General features: G+C 38.7%; 2 protein-coding genes across 2 annotated transcripts in view; one reads left to right on the top strand and one right to left on the bottom strand.

The window, feature by feature from the left end:
* LOC125785743 (uncharacterized) overlaps nucleotides 1-18,049 on the bottom strand; it is a 399,129-nt gene that overhangs the window by 89,020 nt on the left and 292,060 nt on the right. The gene's annotated exons all lie outside the window — the stretch shown is intronic.
* The window catches only part of trpc5a (transient receptor potential cation channel, subfamily C, member 5a), a 69,125-nt gene that overhangs the window by 40,666 nt on the left and 10,410 nt on the right, over nucleotides 1-18,049 (top strand). The window contains exons 3-7 of the mRNA XM_022674745.2: nucleotides 272-793; nucleotides 8,725-9,061; nucleotides 10,401-10,540; nucleotides 14,063-14,385; nucleotides 17,812-18,007. Of these exons, the coding sequence (XP_022530466.2) occupies nucleotides 272-793; nucleotides 8,725-9,061; nucleotides 10,401-10,540; nucleotides 14,063-14,385; nucleotides 17,812-18,007 (1,518 nt within the window). The remainder of the gene's footprint in view (nucleotides 1-271; nucleotides 794-8,724; nucleotides 9,062-10,400; nucleotides 10,541-14,062; nucleotides 14,386-17,811; nucleotides 18,008-18,049) is intronic.

Here is an 18,049-nt window from a genome sequence, read left to right as displayed (position 1 = left end):
CCTCTTGTGTACTATTGCTTAAGTATCGTAAAACTATGATTCTGTGATACTTAATATATCACAATATATCACAATCCTCTATGATACCTCACGCAGTGCCTTATCTAGCTCAGCTACAGATCTAGAGAGTTCCACAAATGTTTTTTACAATTTAGTGAGCTTCTTCAGATTTGTTTTAAGGTGAAAAAAGGAAAATCTACCATTTTTACATTCAGTGGCAAAAATGACTATTTAACAATATAACATATTCTTGCTCTTCTCTTCCCCTCAGGTACCCTCTCTAATGATGGACGCCCAGTTTTCAGAGTTTACGCCTGATATCACTCCCATCATGCTAGCTGCCCATACTAACAACTATGAGATCATTAAGCTGCTGGTCCAGCACAAAGTGACCATTCCCAGACCGCATCAGATCCGCTGTGACTGTGTTGAGTGTGTCTCCAGCTCTGAGGTGGACAGTCTGCGTCATTCCCGCTCCCGTCTCAACATCTACAAAGCCCTGGCCAGTCCTTCACTGATCGCCCTGTCCAGCGAGGACCCCATCCTCACCGCGTTTAGACTGGGCTGGGAGCTGAAGGAGCTCAGCAAGGTGGAGAACGAGTTCCGGCAGGAGTACGAGGAGCTCTCGCAGCAGTGCAAACGCTTTGCCAAAGATCTTCTGGACCAGGCGCGAAGCTCCCGTGAACTGGAGACCATCCTGAATCACCGTGATGACCAGAGCGAGGAGCTGGACCCGCGGGAATGCAGAGACCTGGCCAAGCTAAAGCTGGCCATCAAATATCACCAGAAAGAGGTGAGGAGCCAATCCTAACATTTAACATGTTTAAAGGTTACAGGACAATTAATAAACTTGATGTACTGGCTAAACATTAAAAAAATTCTAAAACATTTACTAGCGGTTCATTTATTTCATGTATAGAAATTTAATTGCAAAAAAAAAGCAAACTTTGAACATTCAGGGCCTTATTTTAGCAAACTATAGCGCACCAGTTGGTTAAGCAATGCGTAGCTGGATTTAGGGCGTCGGTCTGTCTTTGGTATCACAAGGATGCAAAAAATACGCATTGCGCAACTGGAAACACACAAAAGGCATGAACTAATTCTCTTAATTAATCATGGGTGTGTGTTTGGTTGTAACATGAAATAAACCAATCAGTGTGCCAGTCGTCATTTCCTTTAAGAGGCAGGTGAGCTCTGACTTTGGCGCGTTCGTATCTTAACAGCGCGGTGCTTTTGTGCGTCTCAGCAGAGAATACTGACCTGCGCAATCACACTGTGAAGATACACCAGCAGATCATTTAAGAGAACAGCAATGTTATTTTATTCTTTATACTGTTTATTGTTAAAAGTCGAGTTTGAGCTCTGCATTGCGTCCGTGTGTGTGTGTGTGTGTGTGCGTGTGTATAATGGGCGGGGGTGTACATGTTCTGGAAGCACCTATAGGAATGGGCTATTGAATGGAAGATTAACTGTTGTTAAGGTTTATTTCAGTCAGTGGAGCTCCTGTGTTTTCTGCTGCCAAAATAGAAACACGCCAGAAATTAACTTGAACACACCTCACTTCCAGACCACCACAATCATCAGTGGAGATTTATTGTTGACGGGGTGTAAGATAGCAAAGAGCATTGCGACGAGAGCTCACCCCTGTTTCATTAATAGGGTTTTTAAGGTTGGAAAATTGTCATAAAAAAAAATCATGAAAAAATACAAAAAATATATGTATAGAAAATGCGGAATGTGGGTGAATTAAAATGAGTTAAAATTGCATTAATGTTAGGAATGTGTTCCTAACATCTACTTATTTTCTAAAAGATCTCCAGGCTGATTCCTTATTTAAAAACGTGTCACTTGAAGTCAGTCACACTGCCCAATGATCTGTAATGCTCTGATATAACTATGAATTATCAGAGTTTTAATTCAGAAATTAATTCCGTAATTTCCCCCAGTTAATACCACAGCTGGGACACCCTCTCATCTTGTTGTTTTGTAGAGATTTTTACAATGGTCCCTACATGCTTCAAAAAAAGGTTCTTAAATGGTATTCCCTAAAAACAAACATCACATTTAAAATGTTCATCAAGAAAAGGCTTTACATTAAAAATGACCCATAATGAAGTGATATTTTTATCACCATTAAATAAATGATCCTAATGTGTGTATTTAGTTTTTTTTTTAATGGGTGCAAATTAAAACATTCAAATGTATTAATCTGAATGGATGTCCACAGACATTTGAGCTTATAGTGCATGCATTTATTCGTTTCAGAGAACACTAGGGGTGTCACGATTCTCTAAATCCTCGATTCGATTTCATTTTCGATTTGAGGGTCACGATTCGATTCGATTCTCGATTTTCTTGTTTTTTTTTCTTGTTATTATTTTATGCCTCATAAAATTTAAATAATATATTTATTATTATTATTATTATTATTATAAATATTATAAATATTATTATTATTATTTATTAAGATATATATGGTAATGCCATCTAGTGACTTTTTTTGGTAGCAACAGTGTGCACTATTAAAACAAGCAGTTTATCAGAGCTGTGTGTGGATGGCTGGTGAAACTGCTCATTACATGAAGCTGCAGTTCTTCATCCAACCACTAGCAGCAGCAGCACAAGCCCTGCTCTCTTCACTCAGTCACTACTTCAGTACAGCCCAGCCACGGGCTACAGGGCTCAGCCAGTCCGTTTTTACTGTTTCTGTAAACAAATAAAGGTTTTAACCCCACTAACCGGATAATACAGCTCACTACAGTTCATCTTTCAGCCCAAGCAGCTAACAGCAGCAGGTTAGAACAGCCGACACGGAGGCACTGCTCGGATTACATTATAAACAGGTCAGTTAGCGCGCTGCTAACCTCATGATGTTTATAACTACGGAGTTTAGTGGACACACCACGGCCGCCAGGTAAGTCTTTTAAAGGCTACTGAAGACTATTAAAGGCTATTAGAGGTTATTGAAAGCATTATTGGGGGGCAGAAATCAGTACAGGCTGGTTAGTTAAGTGATGTGGGTATTGTCTTATAAATATTTACACATAACTTATATCTCTCCTGAAAAGCTTTTATTTTAGTCAGAAACACGCTTGTGTTTACTTTATCTGAGAGAAAGATGTTTTTTTAATTCAATGGAAAGCAACAGGTGAAGTCAATTATAAGTTTAAGATTTTTAATCCACCTCACTGTGATCTATAGTCAGTGTTCTAAAGTCACACTGACACACGCATTTCAGCGAGTTCACACGCTCTCACCTGCGCGCACCCACCCCTCCGTTAGATACAGATACAAAACCTGCGCGCCCAACCCCCGCCCCCCCTCCCCCGTTGGACAGATAAAAACAGTGATCACACTCCCGCCGACTGCGCTCATGCAGTGGCTATCTCTATTTAAATGAATAGGATGCGCTGTGTTGGTGCCGCGCCATTTGCGTAGCGCGCGCGGGAGGGATCGTCGATCCTCTTTTTGACTTCGATACTCGAGATCGTGACCTCATTTCGATTCGATTTCGATAAAATATCGAGATCGTGACACCCCTAGAGAACACCATGCAAACTACTAGTTCATAGTTAATCAGTAGGTACTACCTGTATAAAAAAGTAATTGATGTGTATTTACAGTTTTACATGCCACAAATAAACAAGAGTATTTCATGTATCATGATTTTATGTTTACACTCGTCATAAGTTAAGTATCCAGAGATAATCGTCCGACAGGGTTGAAACAGGATTGAAACCTGCCACGAGTCCCACTTTGTTCTCATGTGTCCTGGTCTGATGTCAAAGTGTGGGGAGCAATTACATATGATAATATTTAACCTTTGGTATTTATTACATGCCCTTTCATTGTTATGTTAATTAGATCCTGCAATCAGTGGCCGTATTTATTCTGAGTGCACTCTCTGATGCACTGATCCAGCAGGACAATGCTAATCCACATACTGCTGTCATCTCAAGAGCTTTCCCTGAACACACAGATACTGTTTAAAAATGTGTGAAATGTTATTGGATGCACTACTGACACATCGTTCACATCATACCCCCAAATGAAAAGATTAGAGTAGAATGGAAAAGATTATTGCAGGGCACCTTTAGGAACCTCTACATGTGTAGCTCAATAAACATTGGCACATATTATTAAAAATGTTTAATTAATTATTGGTAATCTTTGCCTTTCTTCTGAATAAAATTACAATTTGATTTTTGAGGATGAGCGTGTATATAAATAAATATATATATATGATTTTTTGCCAGATCACTCATCATCTCTCAGATTCCCTGCTTTCCCAGCCAGCATGTCCTCCCCACAGTATCTCTCTTAGTCACTCCCTCACTCTCTACCATACGGACAGAGGGCAGATGGAGAGTGCAGAACTTTAAGAACAGAAAGCAGTGAAAGCACATCTGACAGAGAACAAATAGTTGTTGAATAATACAACACAAATCGATTTCTCGCTGCCTGGTGGGCAGGTTGGATCGCTCCCGGGTAACTGAGCAGCAGTCTTTTCTCAGTAAAAGAGAGAGAGAGAGAGAGAGAGAGAGAGTGTTCATTTCACATTGCTTACTTATTTGATAAACCCATAGCTTCTGCCATTACAACATATTAAACTAAAAAACTAGGGATGCATAATGATAAGGTAGTTATATATCTATACTGCTTAAAACAACGCGCTGGCGTAAGGCTAATACTTCCCATCAGTATGTGATGATGTATTTATTATTCTCTAGATAAACAGCACCTTCAGTGCACAGTAAAATTAAAAGTGTTAAATTAAGTCTTAACCCTAACCATAATCTTGGGTAATCCTTTATATGACATTACATAAGGCTCAAACTACACGTAGCATATTAAATATATACTGTGTATTATATTTAAATCAAAGGGTTGGTGTTAAAACCTGTACTGTGGTATTAAAAACACACTTTACAGTGACTGTAAAATATATATATAATTATAGTTTCTTTAAAACATAATGTTATCCTCCTCTGACTTTGTGTGTTTACAGATACTCTCTCCAGCCATATTAAAATACAATGTGTATGTTCATCATTCAAATGTAATAGCTTCCTGTGAACACCGGCCCTGCCCCACTTAACCTGTCACATGCAGTTACGCCTTACAGCCGCATGTAATGTCCATATACAATATTAATGTGATCTGTTATTTTAGGTATGCAGCAGAAGTGAAGGGAGGAAAAGAAAGGATGAAGTCAGATGGGTGCAGAGGGGAATAAAGAGAAAGATAGAGAAAGACAGGAAATGCAGCAGAAACTGTTTCAGTGAAACAGAGAGAAAATGAATTCCTGCACAGTTGGATTGTTCTTATCTTCAGTAGCTGGAGAAGCACTGTGTGGGAGCTGTTCTCACTCTGCTGCCCGTTTGCTTTTACAACAGCATTTTCCTTCCTTCTTATTTATTCATCTAATTCACCCAGCCTGGCAGGAAACGCAGAGGCTGTTTAATTGAAACACTACTCCAGTGGAAACTGACAAAGATGCTCCATCAACAGACAGTACAAACAGTAGAGACACTGTCTGCAGGATCCTGGACAAACAATAACTGTCTACAGAGAGAGACATGGATAATACCACATCACATTTCTTCTGTACGGAGTCATTAATGACGTTTCAACATTAGGGATGCTCTTTATATTAAACAAGGTGATGCGTTTAAAATATGACATATATTATGTTTAATGTACCCTTTAATGTGACCGGATCTGGAAAAGTATTGTAAAGCTCCAAGATAAACAGCTGACTAACGCGGGTCGAGGCCTGCAGCCGGCGCGGTTACCATGCTAACACTATGGTAGTGATGCTGAGTGAGACTAATGGTGCAAAAGTGAGTGCCGATTAATACCTGGGCATACAGTCATACATACATTTACACACACACTAACATATACAGTCCAGATCACATTTAGAATATTACATTTTTCTGGCCAATTTAAAGTAATTTACCTGATCTTCATGAAACCCACACAGACACAGGGAGAACATTCCAGCTCAGTATGCATAGGTTAGTAATCTAGGTTAGTAATGGCCAGTAATCTGTTGCTTCATTAAAGGGAATTTGTAATAAATAATAAAATAGAAAAACACATTCAGTTATATGTTAATCTGTTAGCTGTAACCCTGTTAGCATCAAATCAAACTACATCTAATTTATTTATACTGCACTTTTTACAACTTTACAGAAATCACAGCTAATCTGCTCAAAGCCTTCTGAGCCCAGATTTTAGCATCATAACTAATCTGCTCCAACCTGTTTCTGGTAGCATCATGTCTTCAGACCTGCTGAGTCTGGCTGTTAGCATCATGACAAACCTGTGGATCCTGGAGCCTGTTTGTTATTGCTCCAAATAATTGCTGCTATTAATCAATGTTAATATAACACCTTTAACTGAGAAGACATTAATAACATTAGTTGATATCATAATGAGCTGTTATAATTACTAAACTTTACTGTTATACAAGTGAAGTCTGCTGTACTAAGTAATATACTCTAAATGTCTGAAACTCTAAAAACTCTTTTGCATAAAGTCTTTACACAGTTTACCAGTTTTGGGAAAATCTGGAGTCTAAATCATGTTTTTAAGTAGTGATAGTAATAGTCCCCAAAGACAAGGTATTTGTTCTGCCTGTCAACACACAGATTTATTATTAAATTAAATTAAAATTAATAAAAACAGTAAAATCTGTAGTGCTAAACATACATTTTTACTGATTACAGCAGCTTAGCTTTACTTGCAGAACAGTCAGACTGTTCTTTGGTGTCTCAGCTGAATAATGGAAGAAGTTTTAAAGCCTAGTTTTAGAAGTGATCACGTGTATATTTTTGTGCTGTAAATAAGATCATATATGTAATTGTAGGTATCGTTACGGATGCAGCAGAAATAGTATTTCATTTTGGTTGTATTTATCAGTACGGTTAACTATTACTGGCGTCCTCACTCAGGTCTTGTGGAGGCGCTGTTTCTTTAATTTACTCCTGTTTCTCCAGTTTTATTGTTATAAATCACAGTAAATATACCTTAAACATGGTGCTTTGATGATGTCACATATAGTAAACACACGTGACTGTCAACAATTGCTAACAACACAATAGTGATGCTGAGGGAGGCTAATGCTGCAATATTGATGCTAATAAACAGGAGCAACGCTGGGCACCAGAGCTAATATTATCCTAATTAAAGACATTGTCTATTTAGCATTTTATGCTATACACAGGGGTACAGGTTCCCCTAAACTGTTCTGTTCTTTTTTAATCTATGATATATCCAGAAACACAAAATGCCACAGTTTCTACAAGTGTTGTTATATTGCCCACAGTTATGTCTCAGTGTTGTAGGCACATCCAAGCTGGAGTGAGTGGATCATGGAATCAATAAAGCACTTGTAGAAGTGAATACCTCCAGCAGTGGCTGTGATCTGTTGTTTGGAGAGGTTTCTGGGTGTTAGAGAATCGCTGTGCTGCAGTGAGAGCAGCCAAAGGATCAGCACGGACTGAGTGAATTAGCATTTAAATCACATCCAACCCGAACTGTGTAAAATGAGATTGAGTTAGCTGAGCTCTTGCATGAAGAAAGGAGGATGGTGAAGAAGGTCAAAGGAGAGGGAGTTGGAGAGGAAAATGATTAGAAGGAAAAGGTTTGGGGCAAAAGTCCCAGCTTTAAAGCGTTCTCACGCACGTTAGCCTTGGTGCTAATGCTAATAAATGTGCATGAAGACACAGTACAGTAGAGATTGTACTGGTTAATAATAAAGCTTAAATAGGAGGAAAATGTAATACAATACAATACAAATGTAATACAGTCGTCTGAGCCTCTAAAATCTCTCTTACATAAAGTTTTTACACCAAATGGTTATTAATACACTGCCTGGTGCCTGAAACACAGTTTACCAGAGTTTTTACCAGTGCTTTCTAGACAGGCCATTGGATTTACAGTTTTGTTATTTTTATCATAGTCTGAATTTCCTGCAGCTTAGGTCTGTAATTGGAATATATTTGGGTAAATCTTTAGTAAAACTGAAATAAATTGCCGTAGGTCTCTCCTCTCTCACCATCCCAATGTGATTACCCTGTCAAATCCCTTGTTGCAAATTCCACTGATTCATGTATGAGAGATTAAATCATCACACATGGATTTACAGCACGTTCTCTGACGTCCTAGCAATAAAATGATGTCAAATGCCACCCAGGTCAGGGTTATTATATACACAGCTTTAAAAAAATAGTTGCACCAAAAAGGAAGTGTTGGATTGCGATGCTATTCAGAGGGAAGTTAAAGGTTATCTGGAGCAGATTTATACTGATATGGGCAATGTTTATTGAGCTACAGATTCAGAAAGCAGCAGTGTTTGGAGAAGCATTGAGTACAAGAGTAATCATTCCCCAAAGGCAGGTTGCAGGACTTGATTAATACATTGGGCTGATAAGGTCCCTGTAACAAAGACCAGAGTGTGATCTGGCATTGTACCAAATTCTACCCCATACCATGACACAAGGCTTACTAGACATGCCAAGTGTGACTACTGAAAAGTCCTGATTTTGTCTTGGGAGTGATGTGTGGAGGCACTGTAGTCAGAGACTGCCTTGAAAACACAGATACGATGCTGTGGCCAAGAAATGTCTTTGTGAACCTGACTTGTGTGCATATAAAATATAAAGTCACTCTCTCTCTGTCTCTCTGTCTCTCTGTCTTTCTGTCTCTCTGTTATAGTTTGTGTCTCAGCCGAATTGTCAGCAGCTGTTGGCTACACTCTGGTACGATGGCTTCCCGGGATGGCGTCGCCGGCACTGGGCCGTGAAGCTGGTCATGTGCATCATCATCGGCCTTCTCTTCCCAGTGTTTTCCATTATCTACCTGCTGGCTCCTCGGAGCTCACTGGGATTCTTCATTAAGAAGCCTTTCATCAAATTCATCTGCCATACTGCCTCTTACCTTACCTTCCTCTTCCTCCTACTCCTCGCCTCCCAGCACATCGCACGCACCAACCTCCACATGCAGGGCCCACCGCCTACTGTAGTGGAGTGGATGATACTGCCCTGGGTGTTAGGTAAATGTGTGTGTGGTTGTGTGTGAGCTGCTGAAGCATGCAGAAATGTGTAATCTGATGAATTTCAGAAATTATTGAAAAATAATGTTTAAAAGAAGACGGGAAACTGATCTTTACACACTTTACCCTTCAGGAGCAACACAGATTATAATTCATCTGAAACATTATTAATACAGCACTGACACTGACATGGTAGTAACATGCTAGTGCACTGCCTGGCCAGAAACAAAATCGCCACCTGGATTTAAGTGAATGTCAGTCAGGTCTAGGTTCAGTAAAGAATGAGGTCTACTGACTGTACCTGAATATATACTGAATGAGCAGATTATGGATTTTATCTTCTCTGATGAACACGAGCATATTCCAAGATAACAATATCAGGATTGATGGAGCTGGAATAGTGAAAGAGTGATACAGGGAGCATGAGATCATCATTTTCACACCACAGAGTCCAGATCTTAACCTCATTGAGAATCTTTGGGATGTGCTGGATGGAGAAGAGCTGCTTTGTGCAGCGGTTGGTCAGACTCTACCATCATCAATGCTGCTGCAAGATCTTGGTGAAAAATTAATGCAACACTGGATTAAAATAAATCATAAACATTGCAGAAGCTTATTGAAACAAATACCACAGTGAATGTGTGCTGCAATCAAAGATATAGGCGGTTAAATGAAATATTAGAGTGTGTTAACTTTTTTTTCGATGGCAACTTTTGTTTTGGCCAAGCGATGTTCGTGTTGTGCTATTAGAAGTGGAAAAGTGGGAATTTTAAACCCAATGACTGGCCCCTTTAAGATCACATTTTATAGCCAGTTATCACAATTCAGTGGTGCCTTTTCAAGAGCTTGTTTTGGAAAATACAGATGCTATACCATGGTCAGCCACATTGCTAGACCTTTTCCTGACTGAAAATGTAAAGATGAAAAGATGCTATGTAGACCTTACACGACTTCTGCATGTGTAGCTCAGTAAATATTGCCCATATCAGGGTAAATATTGTAAAATGTTTATTGTTGCTGGTAACTGTTATCTTCCTTCTGAATAACATTACAATTTAACCTTCTGGGTGCAGCTATTTTTATGATGAGTGTAAAAGCACAATGTTTTATTTTGCATAACATTTGTTTATATCCCACTGTCCCCTGCTGTTGAAGACCAAAACCATTTACTATTACAAACTATTTTTTAAGCATTTAGAATTTGTGTTGGTAATATTTCCTCTCTTGGGCACAGTTTTTAATCCAGCAGTGTTACTGATGTGTGTAAAACCCCTCAGCAGTGCTCTCACACTACTTAACCTCCTGCCTAAATGCAGTATGTCTGTGTCTCTGCTCACAGGGTTTATCTGGGCTGAAATTAAGGAGATGTGGGATGGAGGTTTCACTGAATACGTTCATGACTGGTGGAATCTCATGGACTTCGCTATGAACTCACTTTACTTAGCAACCATTTCTCTGAAGATGGTTGCTTATGTCAAGGTAAGAATCAAATCATTGATTTGTCATATTCCAGTACATACTCAGTGGCACGCACTCACGTACACAACGATTTCTTGACCATCTGCAGCTGTGAGTCACCACACATGACAAGACTCGCAAACCCACACAGATCTCTGGTGTTCTGCAGCCTGTTTGAGTGACACAATATATATACACTATGATTAAGATACATCACACGATTATATAATGTATGTGTTTATCATTTTAAATATGAATTAGAGCCATGTAATTTTTAAATGTAACATAGTGCTGGAAACATTAAGAGTAGAGTAACGTCCCATGAATTTACTGTGGGTGAGTATGAGAAAATGGAAGCAGAACACATGAGGTTGCAAAAAAAATAAAACAAGAACACTGAAACTGGTCTCCTTCCATAAGAAGTGAAGAGTTTTGAGTTTTTAATCTTTAAATACAAGAACTGTGGAGTAGTTTAGAACAGCGACAAGTATGATAAAATTTACCGTTGTATGAAGCTCAACCCCAACATCAGTGTTTCCCACAAAGGTCTCAGTAAGCACTTATTTAGTTATGTCTTCTTTAAAGTTTATATTACTGTATTTTTTGGACTGTCAGATGCACTTTAAATCCTTAAATATTTTAACTCCACTGAAGTACAGAGTTATACAGGGGTTTCAGTTTAGTTCTCCAGCACCCGGGCTGGAACAGTATTAGCATTAGCCGCTATCCATGCTAAGTGCTTGCTTATTCGCTGTTCAGAGGTGAGTATTATTGGCCTGTAGCCTGTCTAAGCTTATCTAAGCTTACTAAGATTAACATCCAGTGCTTGTTTAAAATTGTTGAATTGCAGTTTTGTTTACTTAGCTTAGCTTTACTTAACTTAGTTAACTACCTCCACCACCACCACCCAGTTGCGAGACCTGCTGAATTAGGAAACCATGGCGACACCCTTGTTCCTTGCTAATGTCTCATGAGGCGCTGGTGCACCTTATGCATAGAAATAGACAATAAAATAGACGTTTATTGAGCCTTATAGTGTGAAAAATATGCCACCCTCTGTATCGGTGGGTCTCTCATGTTCCTTCTAACATATTTGTAAAAATTTTAAGGTATTGATAATGAACATGTGGAGACAGGGCTTAATGAGGTAAATGTCACATTAACACATAGTATGTATAGTCTTTACATAACATTTTATTATCTGTTTCTGTGAGAAATTATAAAAAAGTTTATAAACTAAAATTTAAAAAAACTTTAATTTAGTAACAAAATATTACATCTTTATCTAAAATCCACTGACTCTATGTGATTTTGAATGAGGTATGTTCTAAATGTCTGTTAACATCTAAAAATCAGTGTTTATAAATATAATATAACTGGAATGTTTTCGATATAAAGACAGCATGCATGTTTAAGTGATCTTGAAAGAATCCTAGACCAGGTTTAATAATGTGTGCTGTGCTATTTTAATCCTCAGTAGTGCAGCTGGGCAGCATTAGTCTGCAGCTCTACCTGTTCATTATTGAATGAGTGTTTACTGTGTTCTCAGTCTGGCAGGAGGAGGTAAAGTAAATGAAGTAAAGCCAGGCGGACACTGTGCGATTTTAGCCCGATTTTAAGCCCGATCTGGTCGGATGCGACTGAATTTCATGATCGGGCCGAATTTTAGCTTGATCGTACGTCGTTTGTCGTGCAGTGTGAGAGGGGAAGCGATGTCCGATTAATTGCCCATACGAGCTGCGAATGAGCAGTCGGACGCGACCAGGGATTTCTGACATGCCAGAAATTTTGGTCGCTTGTCTCACAGTGTGAGCTGTTTTGCGGCCGATTTCTTAACGTCACGACCTGTTTTCCCAAAAATCTGCACAGTAACTATAAATAATTATTAGTCATATTTATTTCTGTCAGTTATAAGGATTTATATTTATGTTCGGTACACAGACTTATAGCTTAATATAGCAGACACAGGCATTCTGCTGTTTAAGAATTTCAACAGATGCTTATTCTCAGTCAATAGCTGGAGTTTTTGAAAAGAAAAATTAAAAGAGAAAATAACTTTGACAAACATAAATTTATTTTATTTCACTTTGCTATTATATCTGAAAAATAAAGCACTTTGTCAGCCTCTGGTGCTGCCCGTCAATTATATAAAACTTAAAACATGCACAGAAATATAAAGCTATATTTTATAATTCGTTTCTTTTCGCCAGGGCAAATTTATTAAAATGATAAATATATTAATTTATTAATTAAAATCTCGTCCAGTGCTCCAGAATATTAGCCACGCAAAGCCAGCTTAGCGCAGCGCGTGGCATTGAGCGCAGAATAACCTCTGTCTTCTAAAATAAACGTTTTAATAAATAAGGTCGGAGAAGTGTAGTAAAATTAATGCTATTAAATTTACTAAAGCTAATAAATGTACTGATAATTAATCAAGATAAATCAGACAAAATGCGCTGCGCCTCTGTCTCGCTCTCTTTCGCAGCGCGGAGCTGAATTCAGCGCGAGGCTACAGATAATATAAAACTCAGTTCAGTTGAATAAAAATAAGTAAGGGCCTGTAAGTACAAGCAAAGGACCTGTAAGTAAATATAGTCAAATATAAAGAATAGTTTGAGGTTTTGGTGAGCTGTTTTCATGATTTGAAACTGAAACTTTATTATTCTGCAGAAAGCCTGGGTTATTTTAAACGAATTTTTAATTTTAATTTTAATTTAGTTTATATTTTATATTTTTTATTAATTTTAATTATTTTTCTTCTTTTATTAATCAAATCATTAAATATAAATATCTTCATAAGATATTAATTTTTTACCTTTTATGTCAATTTTTATGATCTTTTTAAAAGGTCCTATTTTTCCTTTTTTACGTATAGATTTTATTCGTCTATAATAAATGTCAGTTTTTATTTCTATTTTTTATATATTTTTTTAATCCCTTTTAAACTGTTAATGCTCAGCGGCACTGTAAATGAGGGTCCCTATCCAGTGTGAATAACAGATTGCTTGTTTAATATTCAGTGTTGCAAAACCAGTTTTTACATAAACAATAAACAGAATAAAAAATAAAATTATTTTATTTTATTTAAGCTGCTGGTGTTTCTTTCGCAGCCTGACGCGCAGTCATTTTTCTATGCGCTCTCCTTCTGTAAAACGGACAACCCGTAGAGTCCACGTCGCCTCAGCCACCTGCGAGTCCATGTACGTCTCTTCCGTGGACTTTCAGCGCACAACAGGGCACAAATAAGCAAAGCTAAGCGCTTTCTTTTGGAAGGCGACATGTTGTGTTGAAGCGAGAGTTTGTACGCAAAGAAAGCTCCGCCTACGGGCTGCGTTTAGACGTGCAGTGTAAGCTCCCCCGTCGCAGCAGGTCAGTCGGACCGTACAGTGTGTGCAGATGAATCGCAGGCGTTGTTCATACACGACAAACGATTCAAACGTGCAGTTTGAGCTCTCCAGAACGCATCCGATTAAAAAAATCGCACAGTGTCCGCCTGGCTTAATAGTGAGCGTAATTTAACAGTGAGTTCTGTATCTCCTGCAGTATAACAGCTCTCGTCCTCGTGAGGAGTGGGAGATGTGGCATCCGACACTGATGGCAGAGGCTCTGTTCGCCATCGCCAACATCTTCAGCTCCCTGCGGCTGATCTCGCTCTTCACCGCCAACTCTCACCTGGGTCCGCTGCAGATCTCTCTCGGCCGGATGCTCCTCGACATCCTCAAGTTCCTCTTCATCTACTGCCTGGTGCTGCTGGCCTTCGCCAACGGCCTCAACCAGCTCTACTTCTACTACGAGACGCAGGCTGCAGACGAGCCCAACCACTGCAAGGGTATCCGCTGCGAAAAACAGAACAACGCCTTCTCCACGTAAGTGTGTGTGTGCGTATGTGTGTGTGTTTGAAAGTGATTTAAAGAAATATTTAAGTTTTGCCCCTGAATCCCCGAAAAGTTTTGCCGCCGAATCCAATGAGCACCTTAATGCGCACTGTCAAATACTAATTCAGTATGCTCTTTGTGCTTTTTATAGAGTTATATAATTCATTTCAGATATGCTGTCAACTAAAACTGAAGTAAAGTCACATTTTTAGGAATGAATGTTCATTGATTTTTTATTTTTATTGATTGTTGCACTGCTGGTTTTTAGCGGCGTATTTCGTCTTGCAGTTTTGAAACATACTATTTTAGGACAGACCCTCGAGAACAAATTTCCATTCATTTTTGTACATGCCCAAGCCATAGAGTTTCTGTTTTTCAACAGCTACCAAACTTCATATACCCCTTTATAACAGGTAACTGAGTTCTAGTTTACAGTCATTCTGAGATATATCTGAGATATATTTGTATAATGTTTTATCCATTATTCCTCATATTTACTCCCATTCATTTTTGGCCATGGCCGTGGTCTAGAGTTTAATTTACTCAACCACCACCAGACTGCATACTGACCCACACTCATCTGTTTATCGTTTTAACATCCTTGCTTTCATCTGTGCAACCAGTCTAAGTTTCCTCCAGGAAATGCAATTTATTAGTTTGTTTTTTCTTGGTTTCGTCTCACTGAGAATCAGTTGCAATGCATCAGGAGTAGACTATAAACCTAGCCTCTTGTGATAATGGTGAAATGACTGCACATTTTGAATGTAATGTAATTCCATGAAGCCAAGCACAGACAGCACCAGTACAGGTGTGAGAATAGTATGGGGTCTTGTGGACTTTCTTCTCAATGCTGGCTCTAAAACGTTGCTTAACTCCAAAAGATTGGATTTATATATTAGTGTTTTAGTACTGAAGTCTTGAGGCCATTTTAAACAGGTGCTCTCAGCCTCGTCTCACACTCTACCTCATTTGGTATCTGTCTTATCTTGGTCTCAGGTAGAGGCAGAGAGAGTCTGACTTGTCTGTTTGAGGTAACGTTTATTTAATATCTCAACGTTGTATTCCTTTCCTTTAGAGCCGCTGGACTCTGAGTGTAAAGTAGATCAATAAACTGAATTTTAGAGACGGGAGAGCAGTCTCCCCCTCACCACGGAAATGGTACAGTCTGTTTCTGCTACAAATTCTCTCTGTGTGCACTGAGCGTACACACACACACATGGTCTCAGTCTTGACCCATACTCAACCTGTCCTGGTCTTGGTGTAGACTCAGACTCAGCTCCAGCAGTCTCAACTACAACACTACTATATGCTCTGAAGTGAGTAAAAACCCAGGCTAAAAATCCTAGCTTTTACAGACCTGGTAAAATATCCACATTAATTCAAATAATTTTAACATTTATATTAATTAATTAGCAGGAAATGGCCCTGTAAAGGATATCTAAAGTTGCTCTGTATGGTTTGTTGTTGTGTGTAATTGTATTTGTTTTTTTGAGCAAGCGTAAGTTTTGTTTAGATTTTTGAACACTTTAATGAATTAGGGAATTTATAAAGAAAAGTGTTTTATAAATAAATCTTGCCTGAAGTTGTTATGATTGCATATTTGCCACAGTCTTCCTGAAACACACGCAGAATTTAGCTTTTTCCCAGCTGTGTTACTGTTACAGATTGTGAATAATGTCTGTTGATAGCATTTCCAACACAGCACAGCAGCAAAAACAAAGATGATTGGGCTTATAATAGGCTATATTCCATCCTTTAAAATACACACAGATTCAAAGCTTCCCTTGGACCTGTAAGGACATCCCTGGTGTTTTTCATGCTGATTTCTATTAACCGTGTCTGTGTCACATGGTCAATCACCATGAACTGTTATTTCCATGCTTTTCCTGTTTCAATTGAATCCCACTGAAAATAGAAGCCGGTGGGCAGGTTTCCCATTTCTGACCTCCTCCTGGCTCCTATTTCTTCTTTTGCTATTTCTGTTACATCACCTTCCTCAGACACATACACACCCCCACACACACACACACACACACACACACACCCCTCTTCACTCCACTCCTCTCGCACGTGAGGGCTGCTGAATATTCATTACAAGCTCCTGCCTATTAATTATGTGTTTATTGACACGTCCGTGTGCACATGTGCCCGTTACTATATGTTACGTAAGATCAAAACATCTCATGAATGTTAATGAAGAGACGCACTGTGATTAAGGTAAAGCACTTTGTCGTCAGTGTGGTGGGTAGTGAGGGCTTTGTTCTGTGGAGATTTAAATGCTCAGCACTGCTGGACTGAAGACTGTGGACTGTGTTTTAATCTGCTGTCTTTCTGTTCTGCTATTGTTCTGCAAACACACAACCACACAGTTCCCTTCACAGTGCTGTGTTATTGTGTGAATTATTCAAGCCTGTGAGAGAGATTAGGCATGAGGAGGTCATTCTGGAACCACAGATCAGCTTCCCATCATCCAGTTTTCCACCTGCCTCTGGACTAGCTGCTCACTCTCCACTGCAGATTACATCCAAATTTATATGACCTCTATCTAGGAATTTTTAACTCTTCCCACTGCTGGTGCTGCTATTCACCTGAATATATCTGACCTGTATGGATGTAAAATTATTTTTTATTTATAAGTTGTCTGACTAGCAGATGAATCCCCCTTATATATTAGCATTGATATGTAATATTATAAGGTACATGAGAGCCTCGGTCGCGTTCAAGGTGTCTTCCTCATCAGTGGGGGGACATCAGTTGTAAAAAGCGCTATATAATTAAATTTAATTTGATTTGATTGGTAGTGGGCATTAAGCATGAGCGAAGTAAGATAAATAAGGTAAAATATAATGTAATTTAACAAAAATCTGCCAACATTACAGTGCAGAACATTTATTTCATACACATAAACTGCAAATATAAACAATTATACCAGGAATCCCTTTAAGCCTCGCAGCAAATGACATTTTTTTTTTTATCAGATCAGACGTTAAAAATGAAAAAAAAACAGGATTGTTGGAGGATATTGCATCACTTCATCAGCAATGTAAATAATTATTCTATGCTCTGTTGAAGCCTTCAGGTCATTTTTGGGCATTTTGGAATGCTGGGTTTGTAAGCAGCTCCTATAATATCATATTATCATATCTCTCTCTTCTAGATGAAACATTTGTCTTTAGTTTTTGTTTGCAGCCTGTTTCTGTTTGAGTATTATTAAATATGTAATATTATTTGTTGTTGTGAATAATTTATTCACATTGCATCACAATTCTTAACATATTTTGGATATCAACAACTCTGTATTATATTATGAAGAGAGCATAAATAGTCTTGTTTAATTAGAATGATCATTTTATTCTTTACTCCCAGTGCAGGAAAAATCCAGACGTGAATCATTTCCTCTCTGAATCTCTTTTTCAGGCTATTCGAGACCCTCCAGTCTCTGTTCTGGTCCATATTTGGGCTGCTGAATCTTTACGTCACTAACGTGAAGGCGAGGCATGAGTTCACTGAGTTTGTTGGAGCGACCATGTTCGGCACCTACAACGTGATTTCTCTGGTCGTGCTGCTCAACATGCTCATCGCTATGATGAACAACTCCTACCAGCTTATCGCTGTGAGTATTAGTGACCTTTACTCTCCTAACACCTCTAACACA

This window comes from Astyanax mexicanus, chromosome 21 (genome assembly GCF_023375975.1).
Source record: "Astyanax mexicanus isolate ESR-SI-001 chromosome 21, AstMex3_surface, whole genome shotgun sequence".
In the NCBI taxonomy this organism is placed as follows: domain Eukaryota; kingdom Metazoa; phylum Chordata; class Actinopteri; order Characiformes; family Acestrorhamphidae; genus Astyanax; species Astyanax mexicanus.
This window is presented reverse-complemented; position numbering and strand designations above follow the sequence as displayed.